The sequence below is a fragment of the Sciurus carolinensis genome, chromosome 11 (assembly GCF_902686445.1).
Source record: "Sciurus carolinensis chromosome 11, mSciCar1.2, whole genome shotgun sequence".
NCBI classification, from domain to species: domain Eukaryota; kingdom Metazoa; phylum Chordata; class Mammalia; order Rodentia; family Sciuridae; genus Sciurus; species Sciurus carolinensis.
Window position 1 is genome coordinate 45103463 of NC_062223.1, and position 23309 is coordinate 45126771.

Consider the following 23309-nt stretch of genomic DNA (forward strand, 5'->3'; position numbering starts at 1 on the left):
AAACTTTGTGGGTTTAACAGTGTACATTTGGACCCATTAAAGAAATGTGTATTATGGAAATCTTTTCATGATTTCGGATTTAACAGGCCTCTTTTAAAGAGCAAACTCAAAAAATTTTTAAAATAACGTTTGGGGGTTAAAACCAAAATAATTACACTTGTTTACTAGTACCAGTGGGAAGTAATGTAGGGAAAAATAGAAAATGCCAAAATACTGTATAACCTCATTTCCCAAACTGTCATTTTTTAATATAATAAAAGGTTACTTCGGATTCTATTGAGTCAGTCAATTGCTGCTTTAGGGTCTGATGTAATACTTTCTATTCTCTCAGAGGTCCTTTCCTCTACGTTATGTTTCAGTGACATAAGATATAAGGAGAAATGTCTAACATTCTATAGAAATTCAACTTGTAAAATACTCATTAAACACACTGTATCTTTCAATTTTTATAGTTGATTTGTTTACCTGTTTACCAATATCCACTGACCTCTTATTTTAAACAACCTTTTTGGGGGCTTGTTACTGCAACCAATTTCTTCAAATACAGTTTATCAATCTGGTGCTGAGCTTGTTCAAACTTTAGCATTGTTAAAATGATCATTTTATAAATGTTTACATGAGTGGGCAATGTAGTAATATGGAGAAAAAAGCATTTTAGGGGTTATTTTAGAAGGTGTTTATACTATCTTACTTTTGATGTGAAATTATAGTTACAGTTGGTTTTTTTTTGTGAAATTTTTTTGTTTACTTTTTTAATTTTTTTTATTATTGTACACAAATGGGATACATGTTGTTTCTCTATTTGTACATGGCGCAAAGGCATACCATTTGTGTAATCATAAATTTACATAGGGTAATGTTTGATTCATTCTGTTATTTTTTTAGTTACAGTTATTGTGAAATGAAATGCTTAGTATCTAAGAGGAAAGTCTAGAAAAACTAAGATTCATAGTAAAAAGAAAATTGAAATTGTTGCTTTTTAAATACAAAAGCATAGGATCAGAGAGAAAGTTCAGTCACTAAAATGAGTGCCTAGAGAATTAAATTCAGTTGTTGCCATTTCCTCTTTGTCAATCAGATACGAGCAGCATTAACAGAGTTGCTGACACTTTGAATAACTGGAGTATCCATCCAGATCCCAAGGGAGAGCCCAGTGAAGAGAGGAATGCAACTGCAAAGACTTTTTATGATTCTTCTTTTCCCACAGAACATGTAAGTCAATTAAAAATATTGCAGAGCAGACCTTAGTGAGCTAATTCTACAGATATGTGTAGAACTGTATGCATCTGGATGCTTTAAGACCTAACTGATCTCCAAAATAATATCAAGAGGGCAACACGGCACCATTTTTCACAATTAAGGTTGATAGAAAACAGCAGGAAAAAGTCACAGTGTATAAATCAAATAGATACAATCCAGCCTGTTTTGGGAAGGAGTATGAGGCATCATACTATGTACTTCTACTTTTTAGTCACTGAAATTTAGAAACAGTGGCATTTGAGTGTTCAAAATTTTATATTAAAGATGTTTAAAAATAAGCTAAGCACGTCTAGTTTTTAATAATGCCTTGTTTATATTATCTTTGGAAACTAAGTTTTATTTCAATTGGAATACAGTGTGAAAGGATAAAATATTCATAATGTGATATGATAGTAAATACAAATGTATGTATTAAACACAGTATTTGTACAGCTCCTATGGTTCCCAGGAGTCCATTTGTCAAAAAGAAAAGCAACTAACTATGGCTGACAGGTTATTTGGTTAAATTTATAAGTTTTATATCTTGCACAGAACTTCAGCAAAAAGTCTGTACTATTCAAGTCTTAAAGACAAGTATAACTGACAAAGATGATCTAAAATGTTACTTATAAAATCAACTGCACAATGAGAGTTTGAAGTTACTGTATATTTTAAATTTTAGAGAGACACATTAAACAGCTTTCTCTTTAGCACATACAAAACAGAACTATAGCACTAACACATCCTTTACAAGTAACAGCTTTTAACAATGTACTTCATTTTTTTAATTGTAGAAACCTCAAATGAGATAGCATAACTCTTCCTTGGCACAGCTGAAACAAAAATCAGGATCTGCCCTTTTCACATTTTAAAAACTGAGCTCAGCAACAGTAGTCTAGTTTCAAGTTGGTATGCATAAGTATGTTTAAAATATGGTAACTAGAGATCAGTAAATTCTGCACTGGAAAACCTAAGTTCTGGTCTTGGTCAATTCAATGTCAGGGTCAAAGCAAAAGGAAGCTAGAGAGCAAAGCTAGACACCCTGTTGCTAATTAGATCAAAAACTCAATACAAAATAATCATTCTGCCTTCAAACATTATAAAGGTATGATGGAAAATTCAGTTTCCTTCAACATGCATTTTTATAAGTAACCTAATAAGGAACTTCTTTGTGTCTAATTCCTAGTTTTCTTCCTGCAATTAATGTTGTTTTTAAGAATTTACATTTGTAGAATTTCTAACCTTTTGAAAGAAATATTCCCATAACATCCTGTAAAGTAAATACATTTTTCTACTTTGCAGATGAGAAAACAGTGATATAAATGTAAAATTATTTTCCAAGGTCATACATAATCTGCAGTGGACCTATGCTAGATGTCCTGGCTCTTAGTCAAATGTTGAATTATGCTTTTTCAACTTTCATAACAGAAAAAATATTTTTCTCAAAAATACTGGTGCATGTAAAACAAAACTCAGTTCACTGACTAGATATTTTCCAAGTGCTTATTATTATGTGCCAAGCACTATGCTGAGCATCATTATCCCAGTTTGAACTTAATTACCAATTGTCATAGAATATGGGACAAAAAGTAGATCTTCCTAGTAAATAAAAGAGCACAGCAGAGCTACAATCATTCCTTTACATGTGCTGCTTCTGCTCTGCAATGGCAGAATTAAGCAGTTGTGCAAGGCCTACAAAGCTCAAAATACTATCAGATTCTTTGTAGGACAAGTTTGCCAAATCCCTATTATGGATGAAGACAGATGAATTTTATATTTATAGCCAGAAAAGGAAAATAATTTTTATTTTTCAACATTTTTACACACTTCACACTAATTCTGTTACTCAGGTCAGGTATTAAGTGCAAATCCACTTTTCCTTATGGGTTTAGAGCAACTTGAAAAGATACAATGTATTTTTTGTTCCTACTCTTGGAGTTAGGTTGGTAGTTTGCTGCAATCTTGATTAAATACAGGAATGAGGATGGAGAGAGGGCCCAAAGCTGTGCATTTATACTTCAATTCCTGGGCTGAAATTAAAGGACTAGTACCAAGCTGTGGGAAATGTCAAGTAGAAATAGGAGGATGAGGTAATAAATTTCTAAAAAGAAGGGAAATAGCAAAGAAATGTGCCAACATATCTGGCAAAGGATGAAATTAAAATTATTGCAGTTGGCTGTAGAAACCTGTTATGCTATAAAGGACAGGTCTTGTTAAGTGCAAACCTTACATCTATACTATTTCTTTTTTCTGTAGAGTCAATCCCTGTTCTTACCCCTCCCACCAAGTGGGTGCTAAAGCATATTTGTCCTTCTTTTCCATTATCATTAAGATAAAAAGTAATAAGAGGATTTTGGGAAATCACTAAATTGTGCTTTGGATGCCAAATGTACCAAGCATTTTGGTGGAAAATTTGGACCATTAAATCACACAGCTCATCAATCATTTTACTTCAAGATTAGATTTAGATTTCTAGTCTATTACATGGGTCACTTAGAATCCATGTTAGTCTGATGAAGTATATTGAACACACATACCAGACCATTATCAGAAATATACTCATTTATTAACTTTTTAATTCCATACTACTCATTCTTTCCAGTGATAGCACCTAGCAGCTAAAAGAAACTGATGAGAAAACTGAGGCCCATAAAAATCTCTTGGTGGCCTTGACACTTTTCAAAGAATATTAGCAATTAAACAAATACAAAAGTGTCATCCCAAAAATCAGAGGCAAGACTTGGGATTGGTGATTTCCTGTAGAATTTTTCAGGGAGCCAAATAGAGCAATCTCTTAGGGAATGGTGTTTAAATTCTAAACATTTAAGTTCATGTAAAAAATATTTCACACTGAAAATGATAATGTTACTAATATGCCACTTTGGTTTACCAATAAAACTAGATAAGATTTTAATGTAAAGCAGTACTCATAGATTTTTCACAAGGATTTATGAACAAATGATACTAATTATAGCCTAATCTACAGTTTAAGTGTCCAACAATGTATTAAATAGGCAACAATGGAATATGATAGAACCATTTTCTTAACAAACTTTAAAGAACAGGAGGAAATAACATGCTTTTCAAAACAGTTATGTAAACCAATAAAAATATAATCCAAGTCTAAAAGGATTAGTAGGTTTACATCACAATGTGTAATGGTGGTTGGGATCTTGGATGATACTCCTAAAATACTCATTTCCCTGATGACAACACTACAGTAGCTGCTATCTTAAAAGTCATTTAATATTCCCTTTGAATAGAAGATTTTATCTGGTGATATATGTGAAGACCTTCAAAGATTTTTTTCCATGAAATTACCTCAATCTTATTTTTAAGAGGGATAAACTGCAAACAATGAAACAGTCAATAGAAGTTAAATTGTTTGTATGAGGGACTATTTTGCAGCCACTTAAAATTGTTCATGAAATATTTAAGACCTAGGAAACTGCTCACAGAAGAAAAACAAGATAGAAAATTCTACAGAATAATCAATATGCTAAAACCAGAAAAAAGACAGCATAAACAATACCCAAATATTGACTGATTTCTCTGGATAATGGATTAATGATTTTTATGAATTTTTAAAAGTATTTTTTGTCCACTTTCTGAATGTTCAGTATTTTGTCGGGAAGCAAAATCTTTTAAAATGAAAGTTATTTTTTTAAACACAATATTGTAACTACGATTCAGTGCAGTTCCTGGAAACATGCCAACTTCAAAAATACCTCATTGCTCTTTCCTGTTTCTTCAACAATGGTACTCTGAAGCATGAGAGGAAGTATTTTTTATAGTTTATTTGTCTGAATTTTTAATTTTCTCCAGCTTTGATAAAAGATGTTTTAGGGGCTGGGGTTGTGACTCAGTGGTAGGGTGCTTGCCTAGCACGTGGAAGACATTGGGTCTGATTCTCAGCACCACATATAAATAAATAAAATAAAGGTCCACTAACAAAAAAAAAAAAAAAGTCTGAGAAGGGAAGGACATAGAAGATAAAACTAATTTTTATCTGCATAATTTTAAATACCTTCCACTATAAGCTCAAGATCTTCTAGAAAATATTTGTGGTATCCTTGGAATATTTTAGATTTTGAAGAGGTACTATATAAGCCTACAAATGCACATTGTATAGTACGAAAGTTACTAAAGTAATTGTAAGCCAGCGTGAAAACCTTAGCTTTTACCACCTACTTGTAATTGTAGAGGCTTAAGGGATTCTTTAAAAAGTCATTTGTATAATTTATTTGGTAAAACAAACATCTTTCCTAGGTGAATGCAAAACCTCTGATTTCAACTGTGCTACAAAGCCATTTTCAGGCAATCAAGGTTAAAGACACTCCTGATCTGGCTGCCTCTTCTGGTAATGACAACTGGAAGAGCCTCATGACAAATCAGATAACTGAAAAGTTCTTAAGCTTAGAAAATGACAACCAACACAAAAAAAGGAAAGCTGAAGAGATGTTTGTTTGAAAAATTAGATTAAATGTTAACAGATGCTTTCAATAGTGAAATGATGTAGCTGAAACACTGGCATAGTTATTACTAGAATAAAATGACTTATACCTAACGTTTTACAGTTGTCTTCAACTTTTCCAACTTTTTGTGGTTATTAAAATTGTATGTATCTGGTTCTGCAAATACATCATTTAAGATAGCTGTTCTACATTCTGCAGTTTGCTTTAAGCACCCGGTTACCCTTAATTAACTTCAAACTTTTGTCTTCCCTTCTGTATATACTTCTTTCAAAGTGCGTCTTGTTTCTTTAGTATCCTGACTTACAGTACTTAGGTATTTATCATATATAAAAGACAAAGTGACCTTTTATAATGCGTTACTTTTTATCCTCTGGGGTTTGTGATTTTTCTTTAGATTTGAGACAATAAATGCCCAGACTAGTCAAATTTTAATTTATAATGTTTTACTATGATTTTGATCCCCCCCAGAACAAAATGATATACATAAAAATTCAGGTATCAGAAAGACTCAAAAGGCTGTTTTTCACTTTGTTCAAATTTTGTTTCCAGGCATTAAGTGTGTCATATAGTTGTTGCCACTGCTGTTTTCCAAATGTCCGATGTGTGCTATGACTAAAAATTGAAAAATTAAAAACAATGTATTAGTCAACCTTTTATCCTCTGCTATTTTTTTTATATTACTACACACTTGAATATAGTTAAAAGCAAAGTTAACTACATATAAAAGAGATGATTTAGATTTATAAGAGAATTTAAGAGTAGATGTTTATTTAAAAACAACTTTACCACACTGATCTGAAACCTTCTATTCTCCTTAACAACTACATAAAGCAGACATAGAAGTCATTAGTATTCTAGCCAATGCTCAGCCATTAAATGAAATGTGCTGGAAAATAGGACTCTTTCATTAAATAAGCTAATCACATTCAGTCTGAACTTTAATAAAATTATGATAAATAGCAACTATTTAACTACAGTCAACTGATAAGAACACCACCTTGGTTCTCTAAACATTTAAGTGAAATAATCAGAACAAACTAAATTGTTCGACAAAATGCTGCAAAGTATTAAATGTCTTACCTGACAACTACTTTTCTCTGGGTCTGATCAATTTTGCAGTAGACCATTTTAGTTCTTACCGCTGAAAAAAAGATTTTTTTTTTTTACATGATGTTATATGGAAAATTTCCAAGAAAAACTACTAGGGTATGACCAAGTGATCATAATAAAACTTTATGCTGTTTTCAACATTATTTTTCAAACCAGCTCTTTGAATCTAATGGGAAAGCAATATGATGCAACCAAGAGAAAGGTCATATACTATACCATGGCTGCTGGGCCAATCAATATTCACTAACACTACAGTTTTTTGGGATTTTTTTTTTTGTAGTGGGGGGGGGGTGGGGGGAACCCAAAGATTCTTTACCACTGAGCTACATTTCCAGTTTTCTTCTGAGCAGGGGTCTTGCTAATTTGCTGAAGCTGGCCTTGAATTCGTGATCCTCTTTCCCCTGGGATTAGAGGCTCACACAGTTTTTATTAAGATTCTAGTTATTCTCCCCTACACTTACATAGGGTAGAAAAAAGTGAACTTCCTTACAAGATATTACTTCTTTATATGACTACTGGAGACTAAGATCATTAGAAGAAACCACTTACCTTAGTTGTACAATCCCCTCAATTTACAAACTTTGAAAGTTCAGGGAAAAAATTCCTGATTAACAGTTACATTACTTTAAAATACAACTGTCAGGGGAAGAAGGTTCTATTTTTGAGCTAATTACAAAAAAGGCCATGGTTAACATGTACAAATTATTTCTCACATGCCGGGAAGACCTGGTCTCAAATGTAGGTCTTATGTTAAAATCTATGTTCTTAACCACATTATACTGCCTAAAGGACTTGATTCTACATAATTTCAGTAGCTAGAACATCAAAACCCACATTATTTATATACCCATTGAATTTTATTTTACTACAAATATACCTACTTGTCCACTAAACATACACATTTGCAACAAAAGAATCTAGCTTCATCTGTGTGAGGCTCACGTAAAGATCAAAATCTTACATTCTATATAGTAAAATTCTAGAAATAAAATCCTAATTGCCTTACCATCAATAACAAAGGCTTCAACATCATCAGCCCCAATCTGAAGTTCCTGCTGCATTGTATCAAATGAAATTTCTTTATTTTCCACTGCCATTCCCATAAAAGTAAGTAGTCTCATTTTTGCCATATTCTGTTCATGTAAAAGGCCTGAATAACAATAGTGAAATCTGATGAGTATCCATACCAATTAAAGACCTATACAATTATAACTCTTGGTAAAGTTGTGGAAATCACTGTATTTGAGCACTTACATAGAATAATTTTGACAAAAATTCTATTTGCAGACCACAAACTGACCCCATAATGAAGTCAGTGTCACAGGTGATTAACAGGTTCAAAGAATGGACTATACGTGATATTTATAGGCCCTACAAGTTTTGAACATTTCACATTTTATATTTATGTATTTCAGTACTTAAGACCAAAGTACATTTCATAGTTAAATTACTTAAGCTTATTTTCACTAGTAGTTATTTAAATACACAGGATTCCTTAGCTATATATTACTTGTTTTGTGTCACTATTACTAGTAAACATGAATTTTAAAATACTTTCGTAAACATTTTCAGTTATGAAAACATTCAGTTTCCTTTCAGGTCACTTTGGATTTCATATAAATCAAAAACCAAAATGCACTTACTATTTAAACATTTAGATGCCAATATAGTTAGTACTAGATAAAATTAAACCATACCATTAACAGTGATACTTGTTCTTTATAAATCTGAAGTAGAAAATAATACAAATAATAAAATTTTGCCTTCTAATTTTTAATAAAACATGCTGTTATACTTATTTGGACCACAAACAATTGTTAATCTCAGAACAAAACTTATCAATTTATAAGTACTGATTCTTTTACTTTACAAAATAAAACCAAAGAGCAAGGAGAGTAAAGGACCTATAGATATAAAATGGCAGTTCCAGACCCACAACATAGATTCATTTATAAAACAAAGGACAGATGGGTGCGGTGGCAAACCCCTGTAATCCCAGCAGCTTGGGAGGCTGAGGTAGAAGGGTCATAAATTTAAAGCCAGCCTCAGCACCTTAAGGAGACCATGTCTCAACAAAACAAAATAGGCTGGGGATGTGGTTCAGTGGTAAAAGTGACCTGGGTTCAATTCCCAGTACAAACAAAACAGAACGATTTACAAATTCTAGTTACCCAAATTATAAACTAGTCCTAAACAGAAGAACAACTAAAATACAGTATCATATATACTTGTTTTGATGGTTATGTATCAATAAAAACAAGTTTCTAAAACTAATCTAGGGGGCTGGGGTTGTGGCTCAGTGGTGGAGCGCTTGCCTAGCATGTGTGAGGCACTGGGTTCAATTCTCAGCACCACATATAAATAAAATGAATCAAATAAAGGTCTATCCAACATCTAAAACATTTTTTTAAAATAAAAATAAGACGAATCTAGATTTACATGTTCCTTTTCTTTGACTTTCAAATTATGTAAACTCAGTAAATGATTATGTGCCCTCTACTAATTCAGAGCTTAAAGTCTGTATTGTTAAAAAAAAAAAGTTGTCTAAACACTCCATAAATAAATTTGAAATTTATAACATTCATACATTAGTGGAAGACTAGGGAAGCCCATTAATATAGGGCATAATCATCTATTAATTAGCTGTAATTATGATACAGGCTTCCTATTTGGCACAGATTCAACAAAAACATGATCATCATAACTCAAATGAATGAGGTACACAAGTAAGTATTGCTAACTGGGTTTAATGGAAATCTACAAGCATCAAAAAATCAATTAGTGCACATTAACCCTAATTAACAAATGCAAATCAGATGCTGATTAACTTTCTGAAGCAAAAAGGTAGCAACTGGATAATACCAGATTACATGTGGACATGTTAGGGCAATTCAGTTGACACAAGACAATGATCCTGCTGGCCCAAGTTGTGTCAGCATTAATAAAAAAATGTTTTGACAAACAGATGCTACCTGTGGAATCTAGACATCTGTAACCTTTCAACTATAATAAATGTCCAGCAATACATCTATGAAACACAAAATACACACATTTAATGAAATGTTTTCTCAAAAGCATCTTCTATAAACCAATGTCTAATATAGAAGATAATTAATTTGTACAGATATCCCCCAAACAAAAGCAAATTAGGGAATTTGATTTCTACTTAGCACAATAAAGTAGCATGTTGGGATTTTTTTCCTATCAGAAAATAAAGATTCTCAAAAATTTCTGAACATTCCCAGTTCTATGGGCATACAGTTTTCTTTCAATATGATAAATGATAAAACTCCTAAGATTTCTAAGATATCAACCAAAATACTCTTTAAAATCAAAATTGCTACTCTTTGTGCAATTACAACCTTACTGTAAGTGAAAACAATCTAAGAGGAATGCAGATTATTTCTAAAATGAATTAAATAAAACCAGTATCTATTTTACCTGTGAAAACTTGTGTCTAGAAACATTTCAAATTGATGTTTAAAGTCATTGCTTTGTAAAACAAAGAACCATCCTTTATAAAGCCTTTTACATTCATTTTGAAAATCAAACTTTAAGCTGGTGAAGTGTGAGTTAAAGATCTGAAGCAGTGCTTTGTTTCATAAAACTAGACTACTCTCTTCAAAGAGTAAGTCATGGTGTTCTGTGTCATATTTCAATTTTAAGTTATAAAAAATCTAATTTTATGGAAACATTTATTCATTACTAATATGTCAAAACCTTAATGCAGTAATAAAAAAATGTGCATCATTGAGCAATTTCTGCATTGTCACTGACCCTTGTCTTAAAATGCTGCAATATAGAAAACGCAATTTTAATGCATGCAATAGCTTATGAACCAGTGCTCCTTTGAAACAGTCAATTACACATCAATGGGGGAGTGTCAAAGTGTTAATTACTACTCCTTTTGCCTTGGTGCGTAAATAAAGAGGTTGCTGACATTAACATTCCATCACACAGCTTCATGCCACAAAGCAAATTAACTGGGACAGAATGTGGTTTTCTGGGTCTACTGCACCTGGCAAAGCATTCTACAAGCTTTCGCATCTACTTAATCTTGGTGTATTTCAAATGCCTATGTTTGAATAAGCCAATCTTCCCCAATTCTAATGGCTGCACAAAATTTATGAGAGATAAGAATTAATGATTAGTAAATGGAAAACTAAGTGTAACCAAGTAGATTATAAATGTACTCCTCATGTATATCTCAAACAACTAAGATGACTAATCATCGATTTTAAAGTGAAACATATAATTGACCTCTAATATTTTGATTACTGCCTAAGAGGATATCAAAGTCCTGTAGTTGCATAAAGCTGTCAAAAAACTGGTAATTTTTGAACATTTAAAAAGTTATTCAATTGTGGTTTTTTTAGGTACTCTCTTTATAATTTTATTAAAAACATGCTCCAGATGAAAATTAAAATAATAATGAACATACATGGGTTTGCTCAATGAGGATAAGATTCAATTCAATTTGACATTTACTGAACTCTGATGCATTCAGACAACAAAATTCCAAGATAAAAATCAGATTTCTTAGGCTGTCTTAGATAAACTGTAGCTAGCAAAGTTTCTACCATGTAAAATCACTACATACTCATTTCTAATACCCTAGATCTAATATATAAATTATATATATGAAATATAAGTGATGCTGTATACATCTGTAGTTAAAAAATCTTCAACAGGGGAGGGAGCATAGTTTAATCACAAAATACTACAGTAGAGGGGGAAATAACATTTTCTCTTACAATTTGTAACTACATCTTAAAAAAAAGGCAATGAAAATACAAATTGCCACGCATCTAAGGAATGAAGTCTTCTACGAATAAACAACTTTTTAGCTTAATAAAGTGCTTTTAATCATGGAATTTTATCAAGTACTTCCAAAGGTCACCATTATGATCAAAGTCATGGTGATCCTTTCAGTTGCTTTGTTGCTCCCTCTCTCGTCCCAATTTTAAAAACACCTATTATAAATGGAACTATTTTTATCCAAATCTCTTGTAAGCATCTGATTACTGCTAGAACTTAATGAGAATGATGGGACAGTAGAGCTGGAAGGGCCTCAAGTTCAACAAGCCCATGTCATCTGAGTGGGTTTTCATGGTCTCCTCGGGTTTTTACACTCTCTTCTCTTTTTTTAAAATCACAAATGCCACCTTGTGTACTTGGTTTCTGGTTCCCAATTCATTTTAAATAATCTTTTAAACTGTCCTCTTGTTTGCAAGTCTATCATACTTGCTAGGGTAATCTACAGATAAAGCTGCAACCATAATGGCAGAACCTCACAGAACATATTGTTTCAGAGTAGCATGTTCCCAGCTCTTTATTCCTCAAAGAATAAACCCCAAAACTTACCAAGTGAATCAATGAAGTCTTTATTATTCTGATAAAACTTCACATATGATGCCAATTTAGCACTCACAAAAATGGTTAAAAGCTATACAGATGAGAAAAAAACAAGATTATCAAGAGAGAATCAAGATTTACACTCAAGATATTTTTTGGGGGGGCTGGGGTTGTGGTTCAGTGGTACAGTGCTTGCTTATTAGCATGTGTGAGGCACTGGGTTTGATTCTCAGCACCACATATAAATAAGTAAAATAAAGATCCATCAACAACTTAAAAAAGAAAGTAAAGCCATTTAAAAAAAAAAAAAAAAAAAAAAAAGATTATTTTTTTAAGACACTGACTCCTAACAATAAAACTCCACATTTCTTTTGATGCAGAAATATCAAATTGTTTCATCAAATTATCACTCAAAACCATCTCTTTTCATATGACTCACTGTTAAAATGAAACAATCAATACAGTGAGCTCTAAATTATCAACATCAAAAGATGGTGGTTAATGGCACGATCCAAATTGAAAATAATCCAAAAAGTATGTTCATGTGTTTTGTTGTTGTTGCTGATGTGTTTTTAACTATCAGATTTATCTTCCTATTTGGTAGGCTAGTGACATAAGCAATAAAAAATAAATGTGTATTACTGAGATCCATAATGGCCAGAATTATGTTAGGAGAAAGTAAAGAGAAGAAGAACATGATTGTATGCAGTAGTTGGAGATAGTTGGTCCTAAATATCAGCCTTTCCTGATATAAAGAGAGTAAGATCTACTCAATAGTCATGTTCATTAATGAAAGAAAAAAAGAATACTGCTGCTTCAGTATGTAAGATTTTGGAAAAAAGAAAATTTTTCATACTGAAGAACAATTACTTACATCATGAATAAGCTCGCCTTCCAAAAACTTGACTGGTTTTAAAGTAAGAAGATGGTCAAAAAGAAATGCATTTGGATCTTTCAATGCTCGTACAATACACCTTAACCAGAAAACAAAAACACAAGCTCAGTCTTGAAATCCCAGATTTTGCTAACTTTTTTACCGGTCACAAAATACATTTAATTCAGTAAACTAAGAGTCCAATGTACACATAATAAAAAATGGTACAGGAAGGGATTTTAAAAGGTCAATAAGCATTTTTATCAGGTCTGTTTTAACATAATGAAATAAAAGTTGTACACAAAAAGCTGAAGAGAGAGAAAAATGGTAAGCAAAGAACACTAAACAGAAGCATCTTACCATATGCTAGAAAAATGGTTTACAAGCGTAATATCTTTTATTCCTGAGAACAACACAAAGAGCCACAGTATCTTGACTGTTTCACTGTTGATTAAACAGGCTCAGAAAGAATAGGTGCTAATTAGAGGACGGAGTAAAAATCTGAATGTAGTGTATTTATCCTTTAAGTCAAAAACTTTTACCACTATCTACCCTGTTTAACAACTCCTACCATTGAACAGGTCCATGTGTAGCTATAACTCTATTAAAAAGCTTAATAAAACATTGGTTCCATTCTTATTTTTACTTAAATCCAGGACTAAAGTTCTTATTTTCTTATTAGCAATGGCTAATAAAGCAATTCATCAACTTTTCCCTATCTACGTAACAATACTAAGACAAACTGACCCAAGATTAGATTCCAGTTCATAGGATGGAATCATTATCCCCATACCAACAAGATCCATAAAGTAAACACCAAGTGGCTACTTCACATGCCATGTATGGTTCTTCCAAAACCCAACCTTGAATTTGCATATCAATATTAGAACTACCAGGAAACACATTATTGAATCACTATTGGTTGCAGAAATGATTTCAGAATCATGTAACTAAATACTGTAGCTCACCTCCAAGTTGCTGACAAGCCCTTATTATAGTAATGTTTAATGTTACCTGTGGGCATCAACTCGAGCCTGGGAAGCATTGTCCTCCGTATAACTTCCGAGCAATTCCACCATGACTTTTGAAGCAGCATCACTAAGGAGAAATACTGCTTTAGGAATATGAATGCATCCTGTCATTCATTCATTAAAAAAAAATACACATTAAATGGCAGGTACTGTCCGGATAATATATAGGGGTGTGTGTGTGTTTGTGTGTATATGTGTATATAAATGATGACCAAGAAACACAACATAGTCCACAACAATTGAAAAACCATGGAACTTTCCTTTTTGTAGGAAAATCAGACAACTAAGGAAAAATAATACATAAGTGTTATGAAAGAAACAAGAGGTGATGCAATGGAATAGGGCAGAAAGCAGAGTGTACTTTATACAGCAAGAGCAGGGTGAGAAAGGCAAGCTGAGACTGAAAACATGCAGATTTCCTTTTCATGTTCTTTTCTTGAGTGCAATAAAATCTAGTGGTAAAAGATAGGGGTAGATGAATTTCTGAGGGATAACCAAGTATAAATGCTCAGGGTGGGGAAAAAGTTTGGTTGTGTCCCAGAAACTGTTAGGACGGTACAGCTGTTGAGCCAACATCAAATATTTTAGTAATTCTACTCAAGATATTCTTCCAATTAAATTATCATTAAAATTATGTAGATGATCACCTTACTGCCACAAAAAGGGTAAAATAAATACATTCATTCAACTTCAACTTTTTAGAACTATATCTTAAAAACTTTAAAGGTATTCCAAAATTCTTTCAAAATTAAGGTCTCCTAAGATGTATGAATATAATTATAGGATAGTTAAGTGGTAGCTAGTCTCTTAAATATAGTGATATAACTATAAAAATTCAAAGGGAAACTAAGGAAAACCACATTCTACTCATTGTTAATTACCCTTTTATATACTCTTAAGTACAAGTATGAAGTTCCATTTCCTATTTGAAGCTGCCACAATACTTCAATCAAATACATTTTATCAGCTAAAAGAAATCTTTTTAATTCACAAGGATCAGACAAAATAATCCATATGGCCTGGTATCTCATGTATTACAAGGGCTCAGCTGACTAGCATTATCTTTTAAAAATGTGTGACACATCTGAACCACCAATATATAAATAAAATCATGAAAGGGTACCCATAAATGTTCAGCATTCCTACATTAATAGAGCAAGGTAAATCTCAGAATCTTGCTATGTAAAAGCAGGGGAAAAAATTAATGTATCCTAAAGAACACCAAATCTTAAAATGGGCCAGGAGATAAATATTTTATCATCACATTCACCAAACCCATACTTTAGTAGGTGGACACCTACTCTACTGAAAGGCCCTTACAAACTACATTAACAATTTTGTACTTCCTTTAAAAAAAAAAGAAACCCTGAAGAGTAAGATGAAATCTGTTTCAGAAAAAATTTACTATGATTGTGCAGAGCAATACTGAAGAACACTTTGAAGACTGTTGCAACCACCAGGGAAGCAATGATACTGGCTGGTAGAGACAAAATCACTGTAGAGGCAGAAATAACCAGATGTGTGATAAAGTGGATGGAAAGGAGGGAATCAAGGATGTCACTGGGTTTTCTTGCTTAAGTAAATGGTCCTGTCATTTACTGAACATGAAGATTTAACTTGGAGAAAAAGATAAAATCATTTGGGTCACATTGTTCATGACACCTGTGGGTACATCCAAGTGAAAATAGGAAACAGTTGGACATATAGATCTGAAGTGTGGAAGAGCAGCCAGCATTAAAGACGTGGCTTTTCAATCTGTAGGTGACAAGCCACAGACAAGATGACCTAAGGAGAAAGTACGAGTGAGGAAAAAGGTCCTAAAACAACATCTTGAGTAATATCAGCCTTTAAAGGAAGAGGAAGACTAATTTACAAATGTGTCAGAATGAACTTCCTGAGAGTCTGGAGGAAAACAAGGACAGTGGTGTCACCTAAGTGGAATGAGGAATTTCTGAGGGAAGGGGTACAATGGCCATATGCTACTGAAAGGTTAAGATGACAAGGAGTGCAGATGTCCACAGGACTGCATCTGTTCTTAAATATGAAGGAACTGAAACTCAAATACTGGAAACTAATTTTCACATGTCTGAAAACTGGGAGTGATATCAGGGTTCTTAATGCTTGCCAAGTGCTTAAAGATCTGAATAGAGGGAGTCACATGGAAACCTGGGAGAGTACTCTAGGAAGAAAAGCCAGAACCAGAGCACTGGAAATAGCTTTGCCTTTTACTCTGAATGAAGCCACCAGAAGGTCCTGGGTAGAGGGGAAAAATGGTCAATCTGATCTTCCAAATTAAATAGAACTTTCTGGCACCTATATTGAACAGATTGCAGAAGGACAAGAACCAGAACAGACTGGGTAAGAGGCTACTTCAATAATCAAAAAAAAAAGAAATGATGGTAGCTTAGGCCACATGGTAGCATCAGAAGTGATGAGAAGTTGGTTTGACTTTAGAGTTCAAAGTTGATAGAATTTACTGAAAAATAAATTGGTTTAGAAGGAAAAAAAAAAAAATCTATCGTTCACACTTGTAGGTGTCAAGTTTTAAACACCTTCCGAACACCTGAATGGAGACGTCAAATAGGAACAGAAATCGGGAGTTCAGGCAAGAAACAGAGGAGGGAATTAGTTGAAAATCATCAATATATAGATAATATACATTTAAGATAATGTACATATCTTTAATCTTTTCATCAACCCTGAGATAAGTACTACTATTATTTATCTACTTTGAAGTAGGAAACTAAGGCACAGCAACATCAAGTCACTTATTCAGGGTCATACAAGTAGCAAACCCAAGATCTGCATTCCAGTAGCATATTTAATGGATGGATTAAAATAGAGATTCTTTATCTAATAGCTTTTATGCTCTCCATTTGAAATGGTATTTGTTATAAACTAAGTCCTCTTAACACTTTACTGACAACTGGCTAGAATGCTGTCCAGAAGCACACCAGCTTATAAAAGTACCCACTATTTCTGAATGATTACACTGCAAAGGCAAGAATCCCCTGCTTATTTTCTTTTATAACAAAACACTCCAACTTTCACAATAAAAATATATACATTTCCTCTTCTTTGTTAGTCTGTAAAAAATTTAGTAATTTACCACAAGAGAAGCATATTAATCTTGCTAATACTCTAATCCATTAAACTCTCCATGCGCTGAAAGCTAGTACAGGGAAATTTCTGTAAGAAAACTAAACTGAAGACTGATTACTTTTCCTAAAAGTCTTTGACCATGATGAGAAAAGAGGAAGGGTAGGTCGAAAAGCTAGAATTATCTATCATTAAACAAAAACATCACTAATTTTTAAAAACTAGACCAAACGTATCATTTGTAGGCATCCTAAAACTGGGTAGGTAGAAGAATAAATATTTTGGGCATAAAATTTACCAGGTTGAACAAAAGCCCTAGAAAAGACCTTGCCAAAGCCCAAAGGGTACTCATTTAGTACAGCCCACTGCCAAGTTTCAGCTCAGGGTCAATGTCTACTTAAGAGACTTTGTGGTAACATTTGATTGATGGGCTCTAATCATCACTCAACAAAAACTATCTCATATTAAGAATCAAAGGACCATTAAATAATTTAGGCTAATGTTATAAACAGCTTTGGATTAACAATTTTACCATTTTGAAACAAAAGCCGATTTTATTTTTTAAATAGTTTAAACATGAGGGGAAATCACCCCAATCTTTGCAGTTATCTTTTAACTTAATAGGTAAAATTTACAGAAATATATTTTTAACAACTATGGAGAACAGAACAAAATTACTGGCCCTCCCTGTCTTTAAAAAAAAACACTACCACCCACTTTACTGCTTGTTAAGTTTTAAGTTCATTACTCCTGAATACCTTTTCTTACAATCCACAAGTGCCTCATAAAGTAGTCTTAAAAGGGTGTGTTTTTTTTCAGTGTTGAGATTCCAGTCAGAAATCCATTTTCTCACCTATAATGAGATTGACAAAAGGAGAAAAATTAGTGACATAGTTGAATATATTTTCACAATTTAAAAGACAACATTTAGAATACATAATAGCTACTTCCTATTTTAGCTACAATATGTAGCTACATTTCTTGTAAGCAGAACAATTATTACCCACAGTAACTCACTTGATCCAGCTCAGTTGGAATGTACTGGATGGCTCCACAAGATGCTGCCACTTTAATGAGGCTGCAATACACTGTGTATCTTACAGGAGTATTCTTATCCATTCCATGGAAAAGATTGCTTAGCCTGATTAACAAACAATAAACGTTTGAGATCAGCAACCATGGTGTTAAGTTGAGGTGATCTGCTCTCACAACAAACTTGAAACAGTACTATTAGTAATTTCATATCGCGAAGGAAGGAACTAGCACAAGTTCAGTGGTAGTAAGAGCCATAGCTGACAGTCAAGTTCCAGAATGCCTGCTCTTAACCACTAAAAGGTAGTGTCATGTAAATAGCCCCTTTGAAAAACCAGACCTCTTTTCCTTCTTACTTACAATTGTAGTCTCAGAGATGGGCGTTCACCTTCCCGAAACTTGACCAGCTTTTCACACAGACTTTCGATCAATGCTTCTTGCTTGTCAGCTTCCAGGATCAACAGGAGGGATACCACACTGTTCATCACACTTTCCACATCTACACAAGTATCAATAACATAACTGTTGTGATGCAATGTCTAGTTAAATATGTATTTCCAGGGTTTTAATACAATGGAAGTCACTAAAATTAAGATAATTTAACAAGATAAAATCTGCCTACTCTGAAACAGCTGTCCTCAATGGACGGCAGCAAAAATATATTCTGTATGAAAGCAAACTGAACTAGCTCTATTGCACAGCTAACATTCACAAAGCAATTTACATGTCTTATTAGTGAGGAAGGAAATTGTTATCCAAGATTTGGTTTCCATTTAGGAAAATAGATGAGTGATTTGCAAATCTCTACATTCATATTTTTTAACACTTGTATTATATTCAATTGCCTGGAAGTTACTGGTTAGCCTTTAGGTTAGGATATTGTCTCAATTAAGGAAAACTTCATACTACATGTAGAAAGTTATTTAGAGATGAAAACTCTTAGCTTTCTGGTTGACTGACTTATTTTCAAGTTCTATAAAGATTATTCATATGCCAAGTTTAATCTCTAAACCTTAAGAGGTTTGGGAACCCACAATTTAAGAAGTTCCTCACTTTAACTCAATAAATGTGGAATTGGTCTAATAATTAAATGGTTTTTAGACTACTTGGAACTATATCCCATTTGGTATTTATCTAAACCTCATGAAGAGCAAAGAGTTTCATTGTTTTTCTTCAGTTCCTTCTAAAATCACTAGCATTTAGTGTGTGTAAAAACATTCAAGAAATATACAATGTTAAAAGGTTTGGTTGGCGTTGGGGCTTTGGTTCAGTGGTAGAGCACTTGTCTACCAAGTGTGAGGCACTGGGTTTGATTCTCAGCACCGCATATAAATAAAATAAAATAAAGATTCCATCAAGGGCTGGGACTGTGGCTCAGTGATGGAGCACTTGCCCCACATGCATGAGGCACTGGGTTCGATCCTCAGCACCACATAAAAATAAATAATATAAAGGTAATGTGTCCATCTACAACTAAAAAATATTAAAACAAAAAGAATTCCATCAACATCTAAAATAAATTTAGAAAAATAAAAGATTTTTTCAAAATTGGCTTGAAATACAAAACATATAATAAAATTAACAAGAAAATATTTAAAGTAGGTTTTTGTGATTAGTAGGGAATATTAGAAAAAAATTAAAACAAACCTTTATCATCTTCCTTCAGACACACATCACAGGCTTCAATAATTTGAGCTAAATCTACATGAAGTCCACCTTCTGAGTTCTCTTCCGAGATCTCAGCTCCTTTAGATTTCAGGTAAGCACGAAGTTCAGCAGCCTGTTGAATCAAGTAAGATTGCTCTGTATCTTTTCATGTGTATTTTTACAAAAGTGACTGTGTTGTCAAGACACAAAAGCTCAAACCATTCTGTCCTACTTCTGGAAAAAAACAAGCAAATACTATATTTCCAACTAATCTACTTATAAATTATGTTGAAGGACTTCTCGTCCACTTCTACCACAGGAGCCACACGTTCCCCCCACAAGGTCTGTGGCCCCAGACACACTTGGGACCACATGAAGGGATCACATTCAGAGTCTCTTATGTCACCTGTATCCTGCTAGACTTCTAATATATAGCAAAAGTTTTCTAATATAACCCAAAGGTTTTCCATGTGTGCGTGTATGTGGGGTGTGGGGGAGAAATTGATTTCACTTGGCAAACTAAACTTCTTTGGAAATAAATGAAAATTTTATTGCTCTTAACTATATACATACACATAACTACTAGAAAAGTTTAAAATATTACCTGGGCCAAGAGGCAAATCATTTGTTAATTTAATATTTGAGAATCTATTTGAGACACACATTTTGGGAGATGTAGTTTTAAAAAGACAATGTCTGTGAATATTGCCTTGAATAAAAAATATCAAACTGTACATATTAGATAACAAATCTCTTCAAACACAAAATGAGTATCTGGGTCAGAAAGCACACCTGGACCAAAAAAAAAAAACACAACTAAAGTACTGCATTTAGCCATCTGGACATTTTCCTATCCAACTCACCATATGATTTTTTTTTTTTTTTTTCTGTGCTGGGAATTGAACCCAGAGTTTCATACATACTATCCAAGAACGGTACTACTGAGCAACATATATCCCAGTTCCCTTCCTTTTTTTGCCCAGGTTGGTCTTGAACTTGTGATCCTCCTGCCTCAACTTCTGGAGAAGCTAGGATTAGAGTCATGCCACACCAGTTGATATTTAATAATCCTTTTCATTTGAGTGCTTGATATTCATGGTAGCCAAATATGAATGCAGTTTTAAAATAATAAAATAAAAAACTGAAACAGGCAGATGAAAGGATAACATTTAATAAATGCAGAGGCACCACATTTTCTAGACCATATTATTTAAAAAAAAAACAAAAAAACAAAATCTTGGTGTAGGCCATCAAGATTTTTAAACCCACAAATAAGGTTTTAATAAGTATATTACCCAGTACTTCTTGGTGCTATTTTTTCAGGCAACAACATAGTAACTTCATTAAAGAGTTGGTATTATAAGCAAGATCTAAAAAAAAAAGTTAGCTGTCAACATATTAGAAAATACCACCACAAAGCATTCTTCCCTAAGGCAGAACTATCTGGCCCAATCAAGAAAAAAAGCTGTTCTCTGCTCTGGAAAGCAAACTTTCTCTAAGAACTAATCAAGTTTACTGTTTCTATATCATTCTTGCTGATCAAAATAGTTGTGCAGCAGTACAAGCCAAAGGAAAACAAATAAGGATTAAAATTCCATTTGTAACCCTAATCAAACAGAATTTGATAAACCTAAAACCCTGAAACAATCAGAGTATTTCCCTAAAAGGAATGGCTAGTGTGAAATTGATGTATTACAGTAAGAGTAGTACATCCGAAGAAATGGCACTTTGTTTTTAAGACAGGTCTCACTATGCTGACTAGGGTGCCCTTCAACCTGGGATCCTCCTGCCTTAGCCTCAGAAGCTGGGATTACAGGCACACACCACTATACAGGCAGAAATTACATTTTGAAGACTGATCAGTGATAAAAACTTCTCAATCCACAAATTCTTCTCTATATTAAAAAAAAAAAAATCAAGTACTTTTTCATGAACTTAACAGCCAACTGTTGGTACCTTACTTCCATTTCTAGTTTGTTTTATCCTTGTCCCCACATCATTCTATCTGTGCTTAATTCCCTCCCCATTTTTGACTTCTCTTTTCATTTCCCCTTCTTTCCTTGCTCTACAGGGCTGCAGGATCCAAAGTTAGCAGGGGGAGTGGATCTTTTCTGCAACGCTACAGTGTTTTCTTACACTATTAAAGGCATAGAAACCAAAATTTCCATGTTAGCAGAGTGTCAGAAAAAAAAAAAAAAAAGATAAACTTAAGACTTCAAAGAATAGTTTTCACTTATACAAAATTAAACAATATCATTTCATGTTTAGTTTAGCTCTCACCAATTCAACTTCTGTTACAGGAAAAAAGACAAACAGCAGCCCTGCATACCAAGGAACGAACTACAATCAGTAAACTTAAAAAGCATTGGGATGGGGGTGCTGGAGTTGTGGTTCAGTGGTAGAGCGCTTGCCTGGCGTGTGTGAGGCCCGTGGTTCGATACTTAGCACCATGTATAAATAAACAAAATATGAAAGATGTATTGACAAAAAAAATATTTTAAGAAAGGCATTGGAATGTTTCACAAGAGGTATGCCTCATAACATATGAGCGTGAAATGACACCATATTTCGACGTCTGAGAACTACTTTCACACTTGCACAACTAGGTAGGACTAGAAAACACCATTCTAAACATGAAAAATGGGCCACCTTCTCCTTTGTGACCGCACAATAATAAAACCTTTTGATTTTTAGTACAAAATTGCTTTTCCCTGAACTGTTAATGCCGACTACAGTCAGATTCATCACCTCCCCCTGCGGAGGTGGCTGTGCTGGGGACAGTAGCAGGCCCCTTTCTAATCAGTCAAGAAGTACTGTGTCAGTACTATGTCAGAAGTGACGCCAGCTGGGACGCCGACCAGGAAGCTGGCGGGGGAGCGTTGAGCCCCACACTGCGATCGCGGGTGGACCGACTGGTGCGACTCAAGGCCAGGAACGCGCGCCCTATCCCTCTGCCTCCCTACTCCCACATGTCCCGACGAGGATTGCGGCTCTCAGCCCCGGAGCAGGCTCCGTGGGGCGGCATCCCTTCCGCTCCGCCCAGGCTCGGCAGCGACTCGTTATAACCTTAAGAAACCTCTACACCCCGCTAGCGACACTGTGGCCCGCGAGCACACCTGATCTTCCTCACTGATATCGATGAAGGCCGGGACGCTCATGGTGAAGGCCGGGGCACCTCGGAAGCTTCCCTAGCAAACCACGCCGACCGGAAAAGGGAGCAGGGCCGCGCGGCGGTTCCACAACTACTTCCGGGTCAGCCCCGCGCCGGCCAGGGCGGGGCTGGGTCACTGAGATGGACGGGGCCAATCCTAGCGCATATTCTTGCCGCGACTGGGGGCGTGGCAGACGCGCGGGGCGGGCCTAGTGGGCGGCACCCGCTGGACCACTTCCCAGCCGGCCCCTAGCGGCCTCGGGTTTTCACTATCGAGTTGCTGCCTGTACTTCTAG

General features: G+C 34.3%; 2 protein-coding genes across 2 annotated transcripts in view; one reads left to right on the forward strand and one right to left on the reverse strand.

Annotated features, from left to right (window-relative positions):
• Positions 1-6353, forward strand: part of Ccdc73 (coiled-coil domain containing 73) — a 177911-nt gene extending 171558 nt beyond the window's left edge. Inside the window, 2 exon segments of the mRNA XM_047517413.1 lie at positions 1079-1212; positions 5509-6353. Of these exon segments, the coding sequence (XP_047373369.1) occupies positions 1079-1212; positions 5509-5709 (335 nt within the window). The 3' untranslated portion in view covers positions 5710-6353.
• Positions 6141-23106, reverse strand: Eif3m (eukaryotic translation initiation factor 3 subunit M). The gene is made up of 11 exons (XM_047517414.1): positions 22979-23106; positions 19863-19995; positions 18576-18714; positions 18201-18324; positions 17942-18036; positions 14068-14151; positions 13054-13153; positions 12189-12270; positions 7831-7974; positions 6795-6855; positions 6141-6326 (listed from the first exon to the last, which is right to left on the reverse strand). Exons 1-11 carry the CDS (start codon positions 23018-23020, stop codon positions 6206-6208), a joined length of 1125 nt encoding a protein of 374 aa, XP_047373370.1. The 5' UTR covers positions 23021-23106; the 3' UTR covers positions 6141-6205.
• Positions 23107-23309: the final 203 nt, after the last annotated feature.